This window comes from Procambarus clarkii, chromosome 41, assembly GCF_040958095.1.
Source record: "Procambarus clarkii isolate CNS0578487 chromosome 41, FALCON_Pclarkii_2.0, whole genome shotgun sequence".
NCBI classification, from domain to species: domain Eukaryota; kingdom Metazoa; phylum Arthropoda; class Malacostraca; order Decapoda; family Cambaridae; genus Procambarus; species Procambarus clarkii.
Window position 1 is genome coordinate 25,292,588 of NC_091190.1, and position 19,732 is coordinate 25,312,319.

The 19,732-nt window shown below is 41.1% G+C and overlaps 1 protein-coding gene across 3 annotated transcripts; it reads right to left on the bottom strand.

Annotated features, from left to right (window-relative positions):
* Positions 1–1,834: 1,834 nt before the first annotated feature.
* Positions 1,835–9,148, bottom strand: LOC123760994 (cuticle protein 7-like). 3 transcript variants are annotated; one of them, XM_069339467.1, is made up of 4 exons: positions 9,000–9,148; positions 2,604–2,678; positions 2,288–2,425; positions 1,835–2,148 (listed from the first exon to the last, which is right to left on the bottom strand). In XM_069339467.1, the coding sequence occupies exons 1-4, from the start codon at positions 9,009–9,011 to the stop codon at positions 2,011–2,013; spliced, it is 363 nt and encodes a 120-aa protein (XP_069195568.1). In that variant the 5' UTR covers positions 9,012–9,148; the 3' UTR covers positions 1,835–2,010. The 3 variants fall into 3 exon arrangements, with proteins under 3 accessions (XP_069195568.1, XP_045603027.2, XP_045602760.2); XM_045747071.2 differs by lacking the exon at positions 9,000–9,148 and adding an exon at positions 2,909–2,960 and having other exon boundaries at positions 1,848–2,148; XM_045746804.2 differs by lacking the exons at positions 1,835–2,148; positions 2,288–2,425; positions 2,604–2,678 and adding exons at positions 7,345–7,729; positions 7,859–7,996; positions 8,619–8,693 and having other exon boundaries at positions 9,000–9,112.
* Positions 9,149–19,732: the final 10,584 nt, after the last annotated feature.

Here is a 19,732-nt window from a genome sequence, read left to right on the forward strand (position 1 = left end):
GCCAACTCCTAAGATAGCTTTTAAAAACTATGCTATGTCATAACAGAGCTTTTTTGAGAATAATAAATTTAATAGTGCATTTATCATTTAAACATTATCAGAGTTAAAAAGAAAGAGAGATCCTGTTATCATTTTTCTGTAAATAAGGATTTCTTTCTACTAAAAAAAAATGTTTTGCGACTGGATGACAGCAAAACATGACAAAAAATGTTTGGGAACAGGAACTGGCTGTTTCCATTGAATGCGTCACAAGTGGATACAATGATGCGACGCAATGGTACCTTTGGGTACATTTACTTTATCGTGTGGCAGCTCTTTGACACGTATGGTACCAGGATAATTCTGCAAGATGCAACTTTCTTGTGGATTACGGATCATGCTAGTGTCATGACCTTCCCCCAGAGAGTAAGTCACACTAACGTGGCTAAGGAAACAACCCCCACCCACCCACCCACACACACACACAAGGTTTAGGGTAGATAAAAACAGACTTTTTACCACAAGGGGCACACGCACAAGGGGACACAGGTGGAAATTAAGTGCCCAAATGAGCCATAGAGACGTTAGAAAGAATTTTTTCAGTGTCAGAGTAGTAGACAAATGGAATGCATTAGGAAGTGATGTGGTGGAGGCTGACTCCATACACAGTTTCAAGTGTAGATATGATAGAGCCCAATAGGCTCAGGAACCTGTACACCTGTTGATTGACGGTTGAGAGGCGGGACCAAAGACCCAGAGCTCAACCCCCGCAAGCACAATTAGGTAAGTACAATTAGGTAAGTACACATGACATGTAAGTATGGACATTTCGGTCCATCCTGGACCCTTAAAACGTCTCTGCTTGATAAGGTCCGAAACGTAATCACTTTCATGTCAGTTCACAAGTGCATGGCGTTATTTATTTTGACATTCTTCCGTAAATGATGAACTTAAATGCTTTCAACTCGATTATCAATGTACAACCAATTGTGAATTTGTTATTTTATTTGATAAACTCATAATGTTGACATACATTTGCGTTTGGAGAGTGATTATGAGGGTTTGCCTATGATAAATTATTAAAAAATGTCATACAAGAGCCGAATTTCTCCTATGAACTGAGTCTGATTAGTTTCTTGTGTATGACAGGAATGATGTACATTATGGTTTGGGAAGGAATCTGTTGTCAATTACAATTGCACAAGAACACAGAAAGCATCGGATATGAAGCCATTGATATTGAAAAGGAAGACTGGTATTAAATATTATGTTAACCCTATTCCCATTGTGCTCTCTCTCTCTCTCTCTCTCTCTCTCTCTCTCTCTCTCTCTCTCTCTCTCTCTCTCTCTCTCTCTCTCTCTCTCTCTCTATCTCTCTCTCTCTCTCTCTCTCTCTCTCTCTCTCTCTCTCTCTCTCTCTCTCTCTCTCTCTCTCTCTCTCTCTCTCTCTATCTCTCTCTCTCTCTCTCTCTCTCTCTCTCTCTCTCTCTCTCTCTCTCTCTCTCTCTCTCTCTCTCTCTCTCTCTCTCTTTTCTCTATCTCTCTCTCTCTCTCTCTCTCTCTCTCTCTCTCTCTCTCTCTCTCTCTCTCTCTCTACTTCTCTCTCTCTTCTTCTTCTATCTCTCTCTCTCTCTCTCTCTCTCTCTCTCTCTCTCTCTCTCTCTCTCTCTCTCTCTCTCTCTCTCTTTATATCTCTCTCTCTCTACTTCTCTCTCTCTTCTTCTTCTATCTCTCTCTCTCTCTCTCTCTCTCTCTTCACTCTCTCTCTTCACTCTCTCTCTCACACAACTTTTCTACGGTGACTTCTAGATGACTTCTGACACCCGTCAGAAGGATTAAAACAGTCTTTGTTAATTTAACAAAGTTATTAATATGCAGTACAAGCGTGAAATTAGAGAATGCAAATTGTCATGTATTTCGCGTCATTCATACGTAAATGGGAATGAGAGGGGAAATTATGCAAAATTTGATAATAAGATTTTAATCAACTTTTTTCCTATTATAATAAAATTTAGTTCGATTTCCGAGTCGTCAGTGGTATCCGCCTCCGTGTCCGTAGCCCTTGTTGAAGAAGGTGACGGCGGGGCCATAGTGCTTAGGGTGCTGAGCCTTGCCGTAGTAGCTGACCTTGGCCACGTAGCCCCTGTAGTGGTCAGCTGTGTAGTCCACCTGGGGAAGAACACGGTGCATTTAACTTTATATTATATATTATTGTAGTCATGGAATTTAAAATGTTATTCATGAATTTAGGTTTTCACGCTAGGCGATGGAGTGAAAAGTGTAAAAAGTGTGAGGGAGGTGGACGTACCCTTTGTTTGCGACCGTCGGGGAGGTCGACGGTGTAGGAGCCGTACACATTTTTACCGTCGGACTTCTCGTGCTGGCCGAAGTTGGTACCCTTGTAGCCGTCATGCACGTTGTAGTCGTAGTAGTACGGCAGTGGCTCCTGGAGGGTGAGGGGTGGGGGAGGGGATATGTCATTCACCCATATGATTGCATTATAAAGACGGCAATAGTTATAACATAATAATTCACTCCGACACAACGTTTATATTCACGCACACGATAATAAACACAGTCATAGGGAATGCGTGTGTGCGTTTACTACACAGTAATACTCGTACCGAGGTGTAGACGGGTCCGCCGTAGTCACCCGGGTCCGCCATAGCCACGGCGGCCACCACCAGGACCAGACACACCTGGGGAATATAAGTCCTTGTGAGTCAGTAGTCATTCACTGGTCTGTTTCAAGAACCTATGAAACTTTGAATTGTGAAGTCTGTCAAAATCGTAAGAGAGATACAAATAAGATTTATCATATTTCTAGGGATTTTGAAATTAGATTTTTTGGAATTAACAAGTATTTAAGCAAATTTTAAATATAATTATTCTCTGAAGTCGGTAGTTTCACGTTAACATTGGGTTAGACCTTGTAAGACATGTATGCGAGAGGTTTGAAGGATGTTATCCAGTTGCTTGTGGCGGAGTGAGTGGTGGTGGTGGTGAGCGGCTCTACTTATATACCCGTTGGTGTGTGGCACTCTCAGACCCTGGCGGTCCCTCTCACAGGTCCACCCCTAGCCGTCCCTTTCACAGCTCCTCCCCTGGCCGTCCCTCTCCCAGGTCCTCCAGGGATACCTTACCATCCACATCCACCCCTTTCCTCCGTCTCTACTCCACAGGCACACACACACACACACACACACACACACACACACACACACACACACACACACACACACACACACACACACACACACACACACACACACAGGAATTGACAGTGTAGATAAAGACAGGCTATTTAACACAAAGGGGCACACGCACTAGGGGACACAGGTGGAAACTGAGTGCCCAAATGAGCCACAGAGATATTAGAATTTTTTTTAGTGTCAGAGTGGTTGACAAATGGAATGCATTAGGAAGTGATGTGGTGGAGGCTGACTCCATACACAGTTTCAAGTGTAGATATGATAGTCCAATAGGCTCAGGAACCTGTACACCAGTTGATTGACAGTTGAGAGGCGGGACCAAAGAGCCAGAGCTCAACCCCTGCAAGCACAAATAGGTGAGTACACACGGGCTAAAACATGGGTGCTGGTGGCTGAGTGGACAGCATGCTACGGGCTGCTTCCTTTGTGTGTGTGTGTGTGTGTGTGTGTGTGTGTGTGTGTGTGTGTGTGTGTGTGTGTGTGTGTGTGTGTGTGTGTGCGCGCGCGCGCGTGTGGGGGGAGAAAAAAGTTAGTAGTTAGTAACAGTTGATCGACTGACAGTTGAGAGGCGGGCCGAAAGAGCAGAGCTCAGCCCCCCACAAGTACAGTAGGTGAACACAGGGGCCTCGCGGCTGAGTGGATAACGCTCGGGGGTCGTAGTCCTAATGGCCCGGGTTCGATTCCCGGCGGAGGCGGAAACAAATGAGCAAAGTTTTTTTTTCCCAGATGCATCTGTTCACCTAGCAGTAAATAGGTACCTGGGAGTTAGACAGCTGCTACAGACATTTCCTGGGAATGTGTGCTCGCGTGTTAGAGAAAAATATATGTAAAAAATATAATAGAGGAAAAATTGGTTAGAAAGCGGGGTCCAAGAGCTCGATTCTGCCGGCACAAATAGTAAATACACAAAAGATCCTTGCAGCCAAGTGGACAGCGCTCTGGGGTCGTTGTCCCAAGGACTCGGATTCGATTCTCGGTCGAGGGAGAAACAAATGGGCACAGTTTTTTTCCCTTGATGGGCCTGTTCACCTATCCGTAAATAGGTACCTGGGTGGTAGATAGCTGCTACAGGCTGCATCCTAGGGATACGTGTGTGAGAGAGAAATATGCAAGAGAAAAATGTCAGGAGTTGGTACATTTGACAGCCAACAGAGAGGCGGGGTACAAGAGCTAAGTCTCCTGCAGAGTGCCTGTAGAGTCACCAAGAGATGACTCTGCAGGCACACACAGTTAATTCACATAGTAAAGACACACACAATCTTTACACCAGATGATTGACAATTGAGAGGCGGGACCAAAGAACCGAAGCTCAACCCCGCAAGCACTATTATGCGAGTCCAATTAAGTTAATGTACTCACTTAAAAAACTGTTACACCAGCAGAATACCTGCTTGCTTACCTGCTTGATGGGGTTATCTTGAGGTTATCTTGAGATGATTTCGGGGCTTTTTTAGTGTCCCCGCGGCCCGGTCCTCGACCAGGCCTCCACCCCCAGGAAGCAGCCAGTGACAGCTGACTAACACCCAGGTACCTATTTTACTGCTAGGTAACAGGGACATAGGGTGAAAGAAACTCTGCCCATTGTTTCTCGCCGGCGCCTAGGATCGAACCCAGGACCACAGGACCACAAGCCCAGCGTGCTGTCCGCTCGGCCGACCGGCTCCCAAACCGGGTTCTGGGAGTTCTTGTTCTCCCCAAGCCCGAGGCCAGGCTTGACTTGAGAGAGCTTGGTCCAACAGGCTGTTGCTTGGAGCAGCATCGTTGACTATACTTTAACGTGAAATAAGTTACAACCCATGTGAATCAATAATTCTGACACGAATCAACTATTCTTTTTATTATTCTTCTTTTAGGAACGAAATTTAACAATTTTACAAAGTCAATTTTACTCTTTTTAATGTCCCAGGTCTCTGGGCCGCCTCTCCCCCATTCTAGCATAAAATATATTCTAACAGTGGTTGAGTGAGAATTTATATATATATATATATATATATATATATATATATATATATATATATATATATATATATATATATATATATATATATATATATATATTATATATATATGGAAGGGAGTACCACCTCTAGCTGTAAGAAGGGGGACCCATAGCCTCGGAGGAAACCACGCATAACGCATTAGAGGGAATGTTTAGATCCCCTCCAATACAGTTTCTGTGTGCTTTTCTCCTACAACCCCCTTCCTTTTTTATTTTTTGTGCTTTATTATGCATTTGATGGTTACAAGATATACATGGGTTGATACAAAAATAATAATGCAAAAAGGTGCTTAAAGGTTATGGATCTCTTGAAAAACACAACAATGGGAAACATTGATGAATGTCACAGACGGGTTCGATCATTGTTGCAAGTCAAACACTTCTTCGAATTCCTCTGAAGTTGGACTAGTGCCCAAGACGCAACAGGCATTTCCCCTCTGAATCGCAACACTGAGGCGCTGGAACAAGAAACTTTTTGCTCTCTGGTCTTTTGTAGCGCTGATCAATTTGTCCCCCAATTCCTTCAGGAACTTTAATGCACATTTTCCCCACGAACCGAGGGTCTCCGAGCCGATCGGAACAAAGCTGTAGCAGTGTGCTAGACCTCTGTATTTAATAATTTTCTGCGATTCCCTGAAAGAAGCAGCACCACCGCTTTCACGTGTGCTGTAGTGGAGGTAGGTACTGGCCAGTGTGGCAGCGCAAGTGTAGTCCCATACCACTTGCTTACCATCCTTCCAAGGTAGCAAGGTGACCCCATCAGGGCGCTTCTGAGGGTCGTTAGGTCTGGATAAGTGTGGTTCTCTTTGTGCCGGGCAGCGGGCTGTGGCGAGGCTCCTCTTGATGATGTTGTTGACTAGCAAAAAAAAATCAAAAGGAAGGGGGTGGTAGGAGAAAAGCACACAGAAACAGTATTGGAGGGGACCTAAACATTCCCTCTAATGCGTTATGTGGGGTTTCCTCCGAGGCTAAGGGAGGAGGAAACATATATATAATATATATAATTTATGTATATATAATATATTAATATATATATATATATATATATATATATATATATATATATTAATATGTATATATATATATATATATATATATATATATATATATATATATATATATATATATATAGTTTAATCACGAAGCAAAATGAGACAAGACATTACTGAAGCACTTTCGTGTTCATCGACCGTCAAACGTAAATGGCTTCTTAGCTGACTTGTTGACTTTTTCAGATGACTTGAGCAAACTAAATAATCGTCACCTCTATAATATTTACTATTGAGACTGAAATTAAAATTTTTGTCATTTTAGGATATCCTTTTTCATTGGGAAGATTTTTTCATTTAAGTATAGTGTTTACTCAAGGCCTTCAAATAATGTCTTATGTTCATTATATTTCTGGGCATAGATATAATGTGAAAAAAAAATCCTCTGTATCTAATAGCTCTTAGAGTTGTTAGCCCAGAATTCTTAGATGAAGAATTTGAAAATATTAATTCCCTTGATTTCAAGCTTTGTTAGCCAATAAGTTTCTTTTTAAGTTTGCCGTAGCAAAGCATATTTTACATATATTAACAAAATATGCACTGAAAAATATCGCTCAAAAATGTTAGTTTTAGTTATTCATGAACTTAAATGTTAATAAATGTTTTGGTTACCATATTTTTCTGGTCTCGAATATCTTGTCAAGGCCTTGAAACGTGTTGATATACATGTGTTGTTAAATTATGAAAATACTGTTGGAAAATTATTAGTTAGAAACAGCCCTCGTAGTGATAACAATCATTAACAACATACCCCTTGTACATTGTAATACATTCTATGTAGGTCAAGCATCCAAAGATTTTTGGATGTTGATTTCGAATTCTACATAATAAATATTCTGTAAAAATGGGCAATTATCTAATGTTCTGTTTATTTATTTGTCAGAAAATGTTCACCAAATTCATTGGGAGATTTATTCCTCATTAACAAGTTATAAGAACACTTTTAATACTTATTAATTTTGACAACTTATCAATTTTTAAAAAGCTGTTTAAATTCGTAATTCTTAATTTTTTCACAAAAACCTGAAGGTTATGACATGAGTTTTTATTAAATTTGTTAATAATATCGGTATGTTTTATTGTGTGTTTAATGCATATATGGAGAAAGCGCTAAGCCTGCTTGACTAAATATGTAGAATTTACATGCAGTTGGGCTTTATTTTTACGATTATAGATATGATATTGTCCTCCCTCGGGTGTTGCTAGTCGCCTTCAATGTGTACATGTCTATAAGATATGCATCAATGTCTGGTGGAAATCACACGTTGTTTAATGGATATAATTTATTCTTCCACGTTTACTCTACAAAAATATATCATCAAGCATGTTGTGTTCCAGGGTGGGTTGTGTTCTCAGTGGTATCCGCCTCCGTGGCCGTAGCCCTTGTTGAAGAAGGTGACGGCGGGGCCGTAGTGCTTAGGGTGCTGAGCCTTGCCGTAGTAGCTGACCTTGGCCACGTAGCCCCTGTAGTGGTCAGCTGTGTAGTCCACCTGGGGAAGAACATGTAGCATTTAACTTGTTGTTGTGGCCATGGAATTTAAAATGTTATTCATGAACTTAGGTTTTCACACTAGGCAATGGAGTGAAGAGTGTAAAAAGTGTGAGGGAGGTGGACGTACCCTTTGTTTGCGACCGTCGGGGAGGTCGACGGTGTAGGAGCCGTACACATTTTTACCGTCGGACTTCTCGTGCTGGCCGAAGTTGGTGCCCTTGTAGCCGTCATGCACGTTGTAGTCGTAGTAGTACGGCAGGGGCTCCTGGGATGAGAAAGCTCAGCATTTAGAGGGTATCATTTAGAAGTTGCGTCTGGATAGTAGTTGACGCTTCTTGCAAATGTAATATTGATTGTAAATCGTCAGTTCTCATGAGAACGCCTTTACGTGCAAGCCGACACACACACACACACACACACACACACACACACACACACACCTCGTAGGGGGCCTCGTAGCCTGGTGGATAGCGCGCAGGACTCGTAATTCTGTGGCGCGGGTTCGATTCCCGCACGAGGCAGAAACAAATGGGCAAAGTTTCTTTCACCCTGAATGCCCCTGTTACCTAGCAGTAAATAGGTACCTGGGAGTTAGTCAGCTGTCACGGGCTGCTTCCTGGGGTGTGTGTGTGTGGTGTGGGGAAAAAAAAAAAAAAAGTAGTTAGTAAAGTAGTTAGTAAACAGTTGATTGACAGTTGAGAGGCGGGCCGAAAGAGCAAAGCTCAACCCCCGTAAAAACACAACTAGTAAACACACACACACACCTTCAACTACAGTAAAAAACGGTTCTCTTCCAAACAAAATATACAATAAATTCTAGGCCTTATAGGGTGAAAGGCGAGGCCCAGGAGCTGAAGCCCGATCACAACAAACACAATAACACGTACCGAGGCGTAGACGGGTCCACCGTAGTCACCCGGGTCCGCCATAGCCACGGCGGCCACCACCAGGACCAGACACACCTGGGGAAGATGAGTCCTTGTGAGTCAAGAAGTTGTCATAAATATTACACAATTGTTATAGCACTTGACAAATTATCTATCATCAAATTGTATATTGTATCCAGTGTATTTATTGCTGTATAAACACACAGTGAAAATTCCACCAATATTTTAATTATTTGAACGATTTGAAAAAATATTGAGGGCGTAGAATGGAGGTCAAACTTGCGTCCCTGGACCCATGTCTTGTAATAAGAAAATTGTTACTGTAACACTGTCTTGCACTAATGCGTAATTGAACAGGCACAGTCGCTCTGTGACACAGACCTTGAATAACATGTCTGTGGGAGCGAGTAAGATTGTTTCGCAGGTGGTGTTGGTGGACTGAGTATCGTGGTGAGCAGCTGAACTTATATACCTCTCCGGTCAACATTCCTCTCCACCCTCCACCGATGGCTCCCTGCACCCCCACCTCAACCCAGATGTGTCTCTGTTACCCCGTGGCTCCCCCACCCCTGACATATCTCTCTGACCCCCTCCCTCTCCACCCCTGCCATGTCTTCCTGACCCCCTCCCTCTCCACCCCTGCCATGTCTTCCTGACCCCCTCCCTCTCCACCCCTGCCATGTCTTCCTGACCCCCTCCCTCTCCACCCCTGCCATGTCTTCCTGACCCCCTCCCTCTCCACCCCTGCCATGTCTTCCTGACCCCCTCCCTCTCCACCCCTGCCATATCTTCCTGACCCCCTCCCTCTCCACCCCTGCCATGTCTTCCTGACCCCCTCCCTCTCCACCCCTGCCATATCTTCCTGACCCCCTCCCTCTCCACCCCTGCCATATCTTCCTGACCCCCTCCCTCTCCACCCCTGCCATGTCTTCCTGACCCCCTCCCTCTCCACCCCCTGCCATGTCTTCCTGACCCCCTCCCTCTCCACCCCTGCCATGTCTCCTTGACCTCACATATGTTATACATAAAGTGGCTTCAGCTTAATGAGAATTATATAAAGGTAGGAAACCCACCAGACCTATTAACGCCGAGATTCATTAATCTGAGAAAGCGTCAGTGTTACGATGATTTTAATAACCTCACAACCACTGCAGTTTTTACGTTGGGGGTCGATGGTGTAAAGATTTGATTAAAGTATGAGAACAGGTTGCACCCTGACCCCTTGTGCTGACCCCTGCCAGCTCCCACACTCGCTTCATACACTTCTGGGATGGAAAAGCTCGTGCCTCATCACACACACACTCCCGGTCACACTCCAAACTGAGACATGACGACGACATACAAGATTCAAGAGCAAATTAACCCAGATTACACGTAAGAAACTTTTAAATATAGGATCGCAAAATGAACGGACATGAATGGGAATTTTCGAGACAGTTAAGTCGATGTAGAAATAACTTACAGACTATGAATCATAAATGAATGAAATTAATTAAACGAATCTCAGCATGTAAGTTTAAATATAAATATAAGACAGGAAAATAATCATTGTATTTAACTATTTTTGGTTCCTAAGACAGGATTTAAACGTTGACGCTCAACCCTGCAAGTCCGCACGCACGTACGTGCAAGCCAGGGAGCAGGATTCGATTCCTTGCCGAGAAGGAAACAATTGGGCCGTTTCCTTCCACCCCTCCCCTGATGCCTCTGTTCACCGAGCAGTAAGTACCTGGGAGTTAACCAATCAGCTGTTGTGGGCTGCACCCTTGGGAGTTTGTGTGTATGTGGGTGGGGGGGGGGGGGCAAAAATATAATATATATATTATGTATATAATTATATATAGTAGGGGTACCACCTCTGGTGCAATTGTAGGTACCCATAGCCTCGGAGAAGAGAATATAGAGTATTCAGAGAAGACCTTGTGGTTTCTCAATGAACACTAATATTTTCTTCTGCTGTCACCCCTGCCTTTTTAGTATTATTTTATACAATATGATTTATTTAATTTATTACATTGAGTTATAATGAAAAGAACACACACACACACACACACACACACACACACACACACACACACACACACACACACACACACACACACACACACACACACGAGGGGGCCTCGTAGCCAGGTGGATAGAGCGCAGGACTCGTAATTCTGTGGCGCGGGTTCGATTCCCGCACGAGGCAGAAACAAATGGGCCAAGTTTCTTTCACCCAAAGTGCCCCTGTTACCTAGCAGTAAATAGGTACCTGGGAGTTAGTCAGCTGTCACGGGCTGCTTCCTGGGGTGTGTGTGTGGTGTAGGAAAACAAAAGAAAAAAAAAGTAGTTAGTAAACAGTTGATTGACAGTTGAGAGGCGGGCCGAAAGAGCAAAGCTCAACCCCCGCAAACACAACTAGGTGAATACACACACACACACACACACACACACACACACACACACACACACACACACACACACACACACACACACACACACACACACACACACAGATGACTACACATTTTGCAGATGACGCAAAATTAATGAGAAGAGTTGTGACAGACGAGGATTGTAGGATCCTCCAAGAGGACTTAAACAGGCTGCAGAGATGGCCAGAGAAATGGCTACTGGAGTTTAACACCAGTAAATGTAAAGTTATGGAAATGGGATCAGGTGACAGGAGACCAAAGGGACAGTACACAATGAAGGGGAACAGCCTACCTGTAACGATTCGAGAAAGAGACCTGGGAGTGGATGTGACACCTAATCTAACTCCTGAGGCACATATAAATAGGATAACGACAGCAGCGTACTCTACACTGGCGAAAATTAGAACTTCATTCAGAAACCTAAATGAGGAAGCTTTTAGGGCGCTTTACACTGCCTACGTGAGACCCGTCTTAGAGTATGCCGCGCCATCATGGAGCCCCCACCTGAAGAAACACATAAAGAAACTGGAGAAGGTTCAGAGGTTTGCGACGAGGCTTGTCCCAGAGCTACGAGGGATGGGATATGAAGAGCGGCTGAAGGAACTGAACCTTACGACACTAGAGAAAAGAAGGGAGAGAGGAGATATGATAGGGACATATAAAATACTCAGGGGAATTGACAAAGTGGAAATAGATCAAATGTTCACACGTAATAATAACAGAACGAGGGGACATGGGTGGAAACTGGAAACTCAGATGAGTCACAGAGATGTTAGGAAGTTTTCTTTTAGCGTGAGAGTAGTAGAAAAATGGAATGCACTTGGGGAACAGGTTGTGGAAGCAAATACTATTCATACTTTTAAAACTAGGTATGATAGGGAAATGGGACAGGAGTCATTGCTGTAAACAACCGATAGCTAGAAAGGCGGGATCCAAGAGTCAATGCTCGATCCTGCAAGCACATATAGGTGAGTACATATAGGTGAGTACACACACACAATTGATAGGGTAGACAAAGACAGGCTATTTAACACAAGGGGCACACGCACTAGGGGACACAGGTGGAAACTGAGTGCCCAAATGAGCCCACAGAGATATTAGAAAGAACTTTTTTAGTGTCAGAGTGGATGACAAATGGAATGCATTAGGAAGTGATGTGGTGGAGGCTGACTCCATACACAGTTTCAAGCGAAGATGTGAGAGCCCAATAGGCTCAGGAACCTGTACACCTGTTGATTGACGGTTGAGAGGCGGGACCAAAGAGTCAGAGCTCAACCCCCGCAAACACAAATAGGTGAGTACATATTATATATATAAAATGTTGTACCTAATAGCCAGGACGCACTTCTCAGCCTAGTTGCAAGGCTTGATTTGCCTAATAGGCAGAATGATTTTCGTTATTTTCAAACAATTGTTTCCTATTGGTTTATTTGTATGAATATTATTATATTAAGAAAATGAATTACTGACTTAGTTATGTTAGTTTAGGTTAGGTTAGTTAAGGCAGGTTAGGTTTGGTCATACTTTTACGTTATTTTTTAACTCAAATATAAAAATAACTTATGATAAAACTTTCCATATTATACATGGAAATCATAAACAAAAAAATAAAAAATATATAACTTCACTAAAACTTGGCTTATTATGCAAATCGGGCCTTGCATAGTATGCCAAGTATTCTGGCTATTAGGTACAATATATATATAATATAATATATGGACAGGTATGGGATAGTCATCACTATCATTAGTGAACTAGTCGGAAAATGAAAGATTTGATGATGGAAAACTAATTATTAATATTTAATGCTACTTTGTACTACGTATCCCCATAAGAGAGCTATTAGGAAGCAGGACTATAATGTTGATCTCGGTGTGTGTTGACGGGAGATTTTCGCTGAAGTCTGCTGTTGTAAGAAAGGTCATTATCCATTGTGTTCCCGGGTCATTGTGCATTGTGAAAACTTCACTGTCACTTGACACTGTTGGAGCATAAAAAAGGTGTTACGACTTTTTTGGGGGATTTATTTTTTTTCGTATTGTCGCATTGATTTATATTTTATACTAAGGTAATATTTATTCGTGTGGTGGTTTTTGTTTTTTCGTCTGAACGTTGAGGAAGATGGAGTAATGTATCGGTGGTGATGTGATATTGTAAGATATTGGGTGCTATTGTAATGCTTTGTGATAATGTCTTATTATTTTCTGATATTGTAATATTATTGTTGTATTGTGATAGTGTTATTGTGTGGTATTGTGTTAGTGTGGTATTATGTTATTGTGATAATGTGGTATTATGTTATTGTGTGGTATTGTGATAGTGTGTTATTGTGTGGTATTGTGATAGTGTGGTATTATGTTATTGTGATAGTGTGGTATTATGTTATTGTGTGGTATTGTGATAGTGTGGTATTATGTTATTGTGATAATGTGGTATTATGTTATTGTGTGGTATTGTGATAGTGTGGTATTATGTTGTTGTGTGGTATTGTGATAGTGTGGTATTATGTTGTTGTGTGGTATTGTGATAGTGTGGTATTATGTTGTTGTGTGGTATTGTGATAGTGTGGTATTATGTTATTGTGTGGTATTGTGATAGTGTGGTATTATGTTATTGTGTGGTATTGTGATAGTGTGGTATTATGTTGTTGTGTGGTATTGTGATAGTGTGGTATTATGTTATTGTGTGGTATTGTGATAGTGTGGTATTATGTTATTGTGTGGTATTGTGATAGTGTGGTATTATGTTATTGTGTGGTATTGTGATAGTGTGGTATTATGTTATTGTATGGTATTGTGATAGTGTGGTATTATGTTATTGTGTGGTATTGTGATAGTGTGGTATTATGTTGTTGTGTGGTATTGTGATAGTGTGGTATTATGTTGTTGTGTGGTATTGTGATAGTGTGGTATTATGTTATTGTGTGGTATTGTGATAGTGTGGTATTACGTTATTGTGTGGTATTGTGATAGTGTGGTATTATGTTATTGTGTGGTATTGTGATAGTGTGGTATTATGTTGTTGTGTGGTATTGTGATAGTGTGGTATTATGTTATTGTGTGGTATTGTGATAGTGTGGTATTATGTTATTGTGTGGTATTGTGATAGTGTGGTATTATGTTATTGTGTGGTATTGTGATAGTGTGGTATTATGTTATTGTATGGTATTGTGATAGTGTGGTATTATGTTATTGTGTGGTATTGTGATAGTGTGGTATTATGTTATTGTGTGGTATTGTGATAGTGTGGTATTATGTTATTGTGTGGTATTGTGATAGTGTGGTATTATGTTATTGTATGGTATTGTGATAGTGTGGTATTATGTTATTGTGTGGTATTGTGATAGTGTGGTATTATGTTATTGTGTGGTATTGTGATAGTGTGGTATTATGTTATTGTGTGGTATTGTGATAGTGTGGTATTATGTTATTGTGCGGTATTGTGATAGTGTGGTATTATGTTGTTGTGTGGTATTGTGATAGTGTGGTATTATGTTGTTGTGTGGTATTGTGATAGTGTGGTATTATGTTATTGTGTGGTATTGTGATAGTGTGGTATTATGTTATTGTATGGTATTGTGATAGTGTGGTATTATGGTATTTTGTGGTATTGTGATAGTGTGGTATTATGTTATTGTGTGGTATTGTGATAGTGTGGTATTATGTTATTGTGTGGTATTGTGATAGTGTGGTATTATGTTGTTGTGTGGTATTGTGATAGTGTGGTATTATGTTATTGTGTGGTATTGTGATAGTGTGGTATTATGTTATTGTGTGGTATTGTGATAGTGTGGTATTATGTTGTTGTGTGGTATTGTGATAGTGTGGTATTATGTTATTGTGTGGTATTGTGATAGTGTGGTATTATGTTATTGTGTGGTATTGTGATAGTGTGGTATTATGTTGTTGTGTGGTATTGTGATAGTGTGGTATTACGTTATTGTGTGGTATAGTGATAGTGTGGTATTATGTTATTGTGTGGTATTGTGATAGTGTGGTATTATGTTGTTGTGTGGTATTGTGATAGTGTGGTATTATGTTATTGTGTGGTATTGTGATAGTGTGGTATTATGTTATTGTGTGGTATTGTGATAGTGTGGTATTATGTTATTGTGTGGTATTGTGATAGTGTGGTATTATGTTATTGTATGGTATTGTGATAGTGTGGTATTATGTTATTGTGTGGTATTGTGATAGTGTGGTATTATGTTATTGTGTGGTATTGTGATAGTGTGGTATTATGTTGTTGTGTGGTATTGTGATAGTGTGGTATTATGTTATTGTGTGGTATTGTGATAGTGTGGTATTATGTTATTGTATGGTATTGTGATAGTGTGGTATTATGTTGTTGTGTGGTATTGTGATAGTGTGGTATTATGTTATTGTGTGGTATTGTGATAGTGTGGTATTATGTTATTGTGTGGTATTGTGATAGTGTGGTATTATGTTATTGTATGGTATTGTGATAGTGTGGTATTATGTTATTGTATGGTATTGTGATAGTGTGGTATTATGTTATTGTGTGGTATTGTGATAGTGTGGTATTATGTTATTGTGTGGTATTGTGATAGTGTGGTATTATGTTATTGTGTGGTATTGTGATAGTGTGGTATTATGTTATTGTGTGGTATTGTGATAGTGTGGTATTATGTTATTGTATGGTATTGTGATAGTGTGGTATTATGTTATTGTATGGTATTGTGATAGTGTGGTATTATGTTATTGTATGGTATTGTGATAGTGTGGTATTATGTTATTGTGTGGTATTGTGATAGTGTGGTATTATGTTATTGTGTGGTATTGTGATAGTGTGGTATTATGTTATTGTGTGGTATTGTGATAGTGTGGTATTATGGTATTGTGTGGTATTGTGATAGTGTGGTATTATGTTATTGTGTGGTATTGTGATAGTGTGGTATTATGTTATTGTGTGGTATTGTGATAGTGTGGTATTATGGTATTGTGTGGTATTGTGATAGTGTGGTATTATGTTATTGTGTGGTATTGTGATAGTGTGGTATTATGTTATTGTGTGGTATTGGTATCTACAGCAGCAACAAACGGAGCAACGTACATAGTCAGGTTTACCCTGATTCAGATTAGTCTACTTGACATAGAATGAGCACAATGATTATTTAAATACATTGGGGGCATTGTGAACAATTAGCCATGCCTGTTAAAGTTTAATTAACCCCAGCATACACGTAGAAGTTTGCGAAACAAGTCTTATCATCCCCTCCCCCCCACCCAAATAGGCCTTATAGCAACTTTTGGTCGAACGTACAAAATTGGACTGTCGTGCCCCTCAATTTTTTTTTCAATTTTTGTACTAATGGAATCCTCAAATGGTAGGCGTAAAAATATGGAGCAGTAACTATACAGTTAAACCAGTTCCTGGCCTAAATAATGTAAGTATTATCATGCGGACGGCTCGTCATAACAACGAGGTTGAACATTAGATATCCATCCCCACATACCTGATAATACAGTGACGTCGTTTCGGTCCATTTTGGACCATTATCAGGACATGTTAATGGTACAGGACGGTCCGAAACATCGTTACTATATTTTCCGATTTTTGGTTTGGATTTTAAATACTATAATCTTTGGGTAAGTTGCAATAGTAGGCCTACATATGGTGCATGCAAAAAGTATTAGACATCAAGTAGGTTTATCACGTGGGAATGTTGCAAGTAACAGGTTTATCACGTGGGAATGTTGCAAGTCACAGGTTTATCACGTGGGAATGTTGCAAATAGCAGGTTTATCACGTGGGAATGTTGCAAGTAACAGGTTTATCACGTGGGAATGTTGCAAGTAACAGGTTTATCACGTGGGAATGTTGCAAGTAACAGGTTTATCACGTGGGAATGTTGCAAGTAACAGGTTTATCACGTGGGAATGTTGCAAATAGCAGGTTTATCACGTGGGAATGTTGCAAATAACTGGTTTATCACGTGGGAATGTTGCAAGTAACAGGTTTATCACGTGGGAATGTTGCAAATAACAGGTTTATCACGTGTTAATGTTGCAAATAACAGGTTTATCACGTGGGAATGTTGCAAATAACAGGTTTATCACGTGGGAATGTTGCAAATAACAGGTTTATCACGTGGGAATGTTGCAAATAACAGGTTTATCACGTGGGAATGTTGCAAATAACTGGTTTATCACGTGGGAATGTTGCAAATAACAGGTTTATCACGTGGGAATGTTGCAAATAACAGGTTTATCACGTGTTAATGTTGCAAGTAACAGGTTTATCACGTGGGAATGTTGCAAATAACTGGTTTATCACGTGGGAATGTTGCAAGTAACAGGTTTATCACGTGGGAATGTTGCAAATAACAGGTTTATCACGTGTTAATGTTGCAAATAACAGGTTTATCACGTGTTAATGTTGCAAATAGCAGGTTTATCACGTGGGAATGTTTATCCTTGCAGCGTAGTAGTAAGCGTAGTCCGTCTCGACCGAATTGACCCAAGTTGCATTCCCGAAATTAAAATAGGACTTAGCAATTGGCATATGAAGTGGTGAGCCTTCAGACTGAGCCAGCCTTTGTTTGCGTTACTAGGCGTAGAGTTTAGTCATTTATTATGCCCCCCATACCCAGCCCTTGGGCGGTGGTGGAGAGTTAGAGGCACATAGAGGTTTAGAAGTTAGGGGTTAGTTACACAATTATTTATCTTTTATACAAATGTATATGTACTACTGATGTGTGTACATATGTCAATAGTCGTTTTTATGTATATAACGAGTGGTTAAAGAAGTGGCCTACAACGGTCTGTACGGACAGTTTACCCTACAACGGAAAGTTTACCCTGCAGCGGGCAGTTTACCCTCCAACGGAAAGTTTACCCTGCAGCGGGCAGTTTACCCTACAACGGAAAGTTTACCCTACAACGGAAAGTTTACCCTGCAGCGGGCAGTTTACCCTACAACGGACAGTTTACCCTACAACGGGCAGTTTACCCCACAACGGACAGTTTAACCTAGGGTTGAAGAGAATGTCGCAAGGGGATGATTGCTGCTCTCTTCAGCCTGTAAATTGTTGACATAATAGTATATTTTGTTTATAAAAAAGTTGGAGCAAAAGGAAATGGATTCTTGTGTTGGAAACTGCATAAATCTAGCTTAACTACGTTATTAATAATCCGTTTGATTTATTTAGTTACAAAGTGGTTTTATTATATATTAGGCAATCTTGTGTAATTTATAGTATATAATATTGTTAATGTTATTAATTATCTAGACTGGCTTGCCAAGTCGGTGGGGCTTTTCCCGCTGAATAACCGGTTCAACAATCACTGTTTTATTTTTACAGAACGTATAACTATTGGGGTCCCTGTTCATGAACAACTACAGTACTTATTTTGTGGTTGTTATGCAGAGTCTGGTTATCTTGAGGTTATCTTGAGATGATTTCGGGGCTTTAGTGTCCCCGCGGCCCGGTCCTCGACCAGGCCTCCACCCCCAGGAAGCAGCCCGTGACAGCTGACTAACTCCCAGGTACCTATTTACTGCTAGGTAACAGGGGCATTCAGGGTGAAAGAAACTTTGCCCATTTGTTTCTGCCTCGTGCGGGAATCGAACCCGCGCCACAGAATTACGAATCCTGCGTGCTATCCACCAGGCTACGAGGCCCCGAGGCCCGGTAGACATAACCGTAGTCTTGGTGATGAGTTGGTGCTGTGTTGCTGGCATGATGTTGATACAAACTTATCTACACACAAAACTTACACGTTTACTACAAATATTCAAAATGTTTCTATACTATATATAGGTTATCTTGAGATGATTTCGGGGCTTAGTGTCCCCGCGGCCCGGTCCTCGACCAGGCCTCCTTTTAGTTATACACCCAGAGGAAGCAGCCCGTAGCAGATGTCTAAGTCGCAGGTACCTATTTACTGCTTGGTGAACAAGGGCATCAGGGTGAAAGAAACAATGCCCATTTGTTTCCGCCTCCACCTAGGGTCCAACCCCTGACCTTAGGACTACGAATCCCGAGCGTTGTCAGCTCAGCTGTCAGGCCCCCCTGCCTGTGGGTAATTATGCCTGTTGGTAATTATTTTACGTGACACCGATTGAGTTTACCCGTAGGCACAACAAAGACACAGTTATGTCTCCTCTAGCAACTGTTCGCGTGAGTGTTGAAAAAGTAACATGAAAAAAAACATGGGATGTATTTCTCAGATATTAGGGTCAAAGAAGAACTTGGATAAAAACCAGTATTCCTAGATGGAAATAGTGGAGTGTTATCAGCCGCTGACACGGCTACTAAATTCAGTATTTTCTTCTCATCCATTGGCATATCACTTTCAACCGCGATCCCAAGCAAATGTAAACGATTTCCTTTCTGGCCGCTATCGCAAGTCTCTGTATCTGTTCCCAACGACTCAGATTATTAATTATATAATCCTCTAACTTAAAACTAAATCAAGTGGGTCGGGTCAAAACACGCCAAACATGAACTTCTACACTACCATCATGCAATAGGTGGGGCGGAATGGTTCAGTATGTACAACTCTTAACAATGCGTTTTTGCACACTCATTTTGTTTAAAATTATTATTTAAGAACAGAGGAAGAGTCGAAGTAAAATTTCGGACGGAAATTAAAATGAGTACGGGGAAATAAAAATTAAGAGAGATGTAAAAGTTGTATTAGGAGCAGCAGATAAGACAAGTTTTGAGAGGTA

What these genes read in the sequence shown, in the direction of transcription:
- LOC123760994 (XM_069339467.1), bottom strand. An exon ending in GCGGACCCGTCTACACCTCG is followed by an intron (nt 2,426 to 2,603) that starts GTACGAGTATTA and finishes CTCACCCTCCAG; the next exon opens with GAGCCACTGCCGTACTACTA. An exon ending in CCGACGGTCGCAAACAAAGG is followed by an intron (nt 2,149 to 2,287) that starts GTACGTCCACCT and finishes GTTCTTCCCCAG; the next exon opens with GTGGACTACACAGCTGACCA.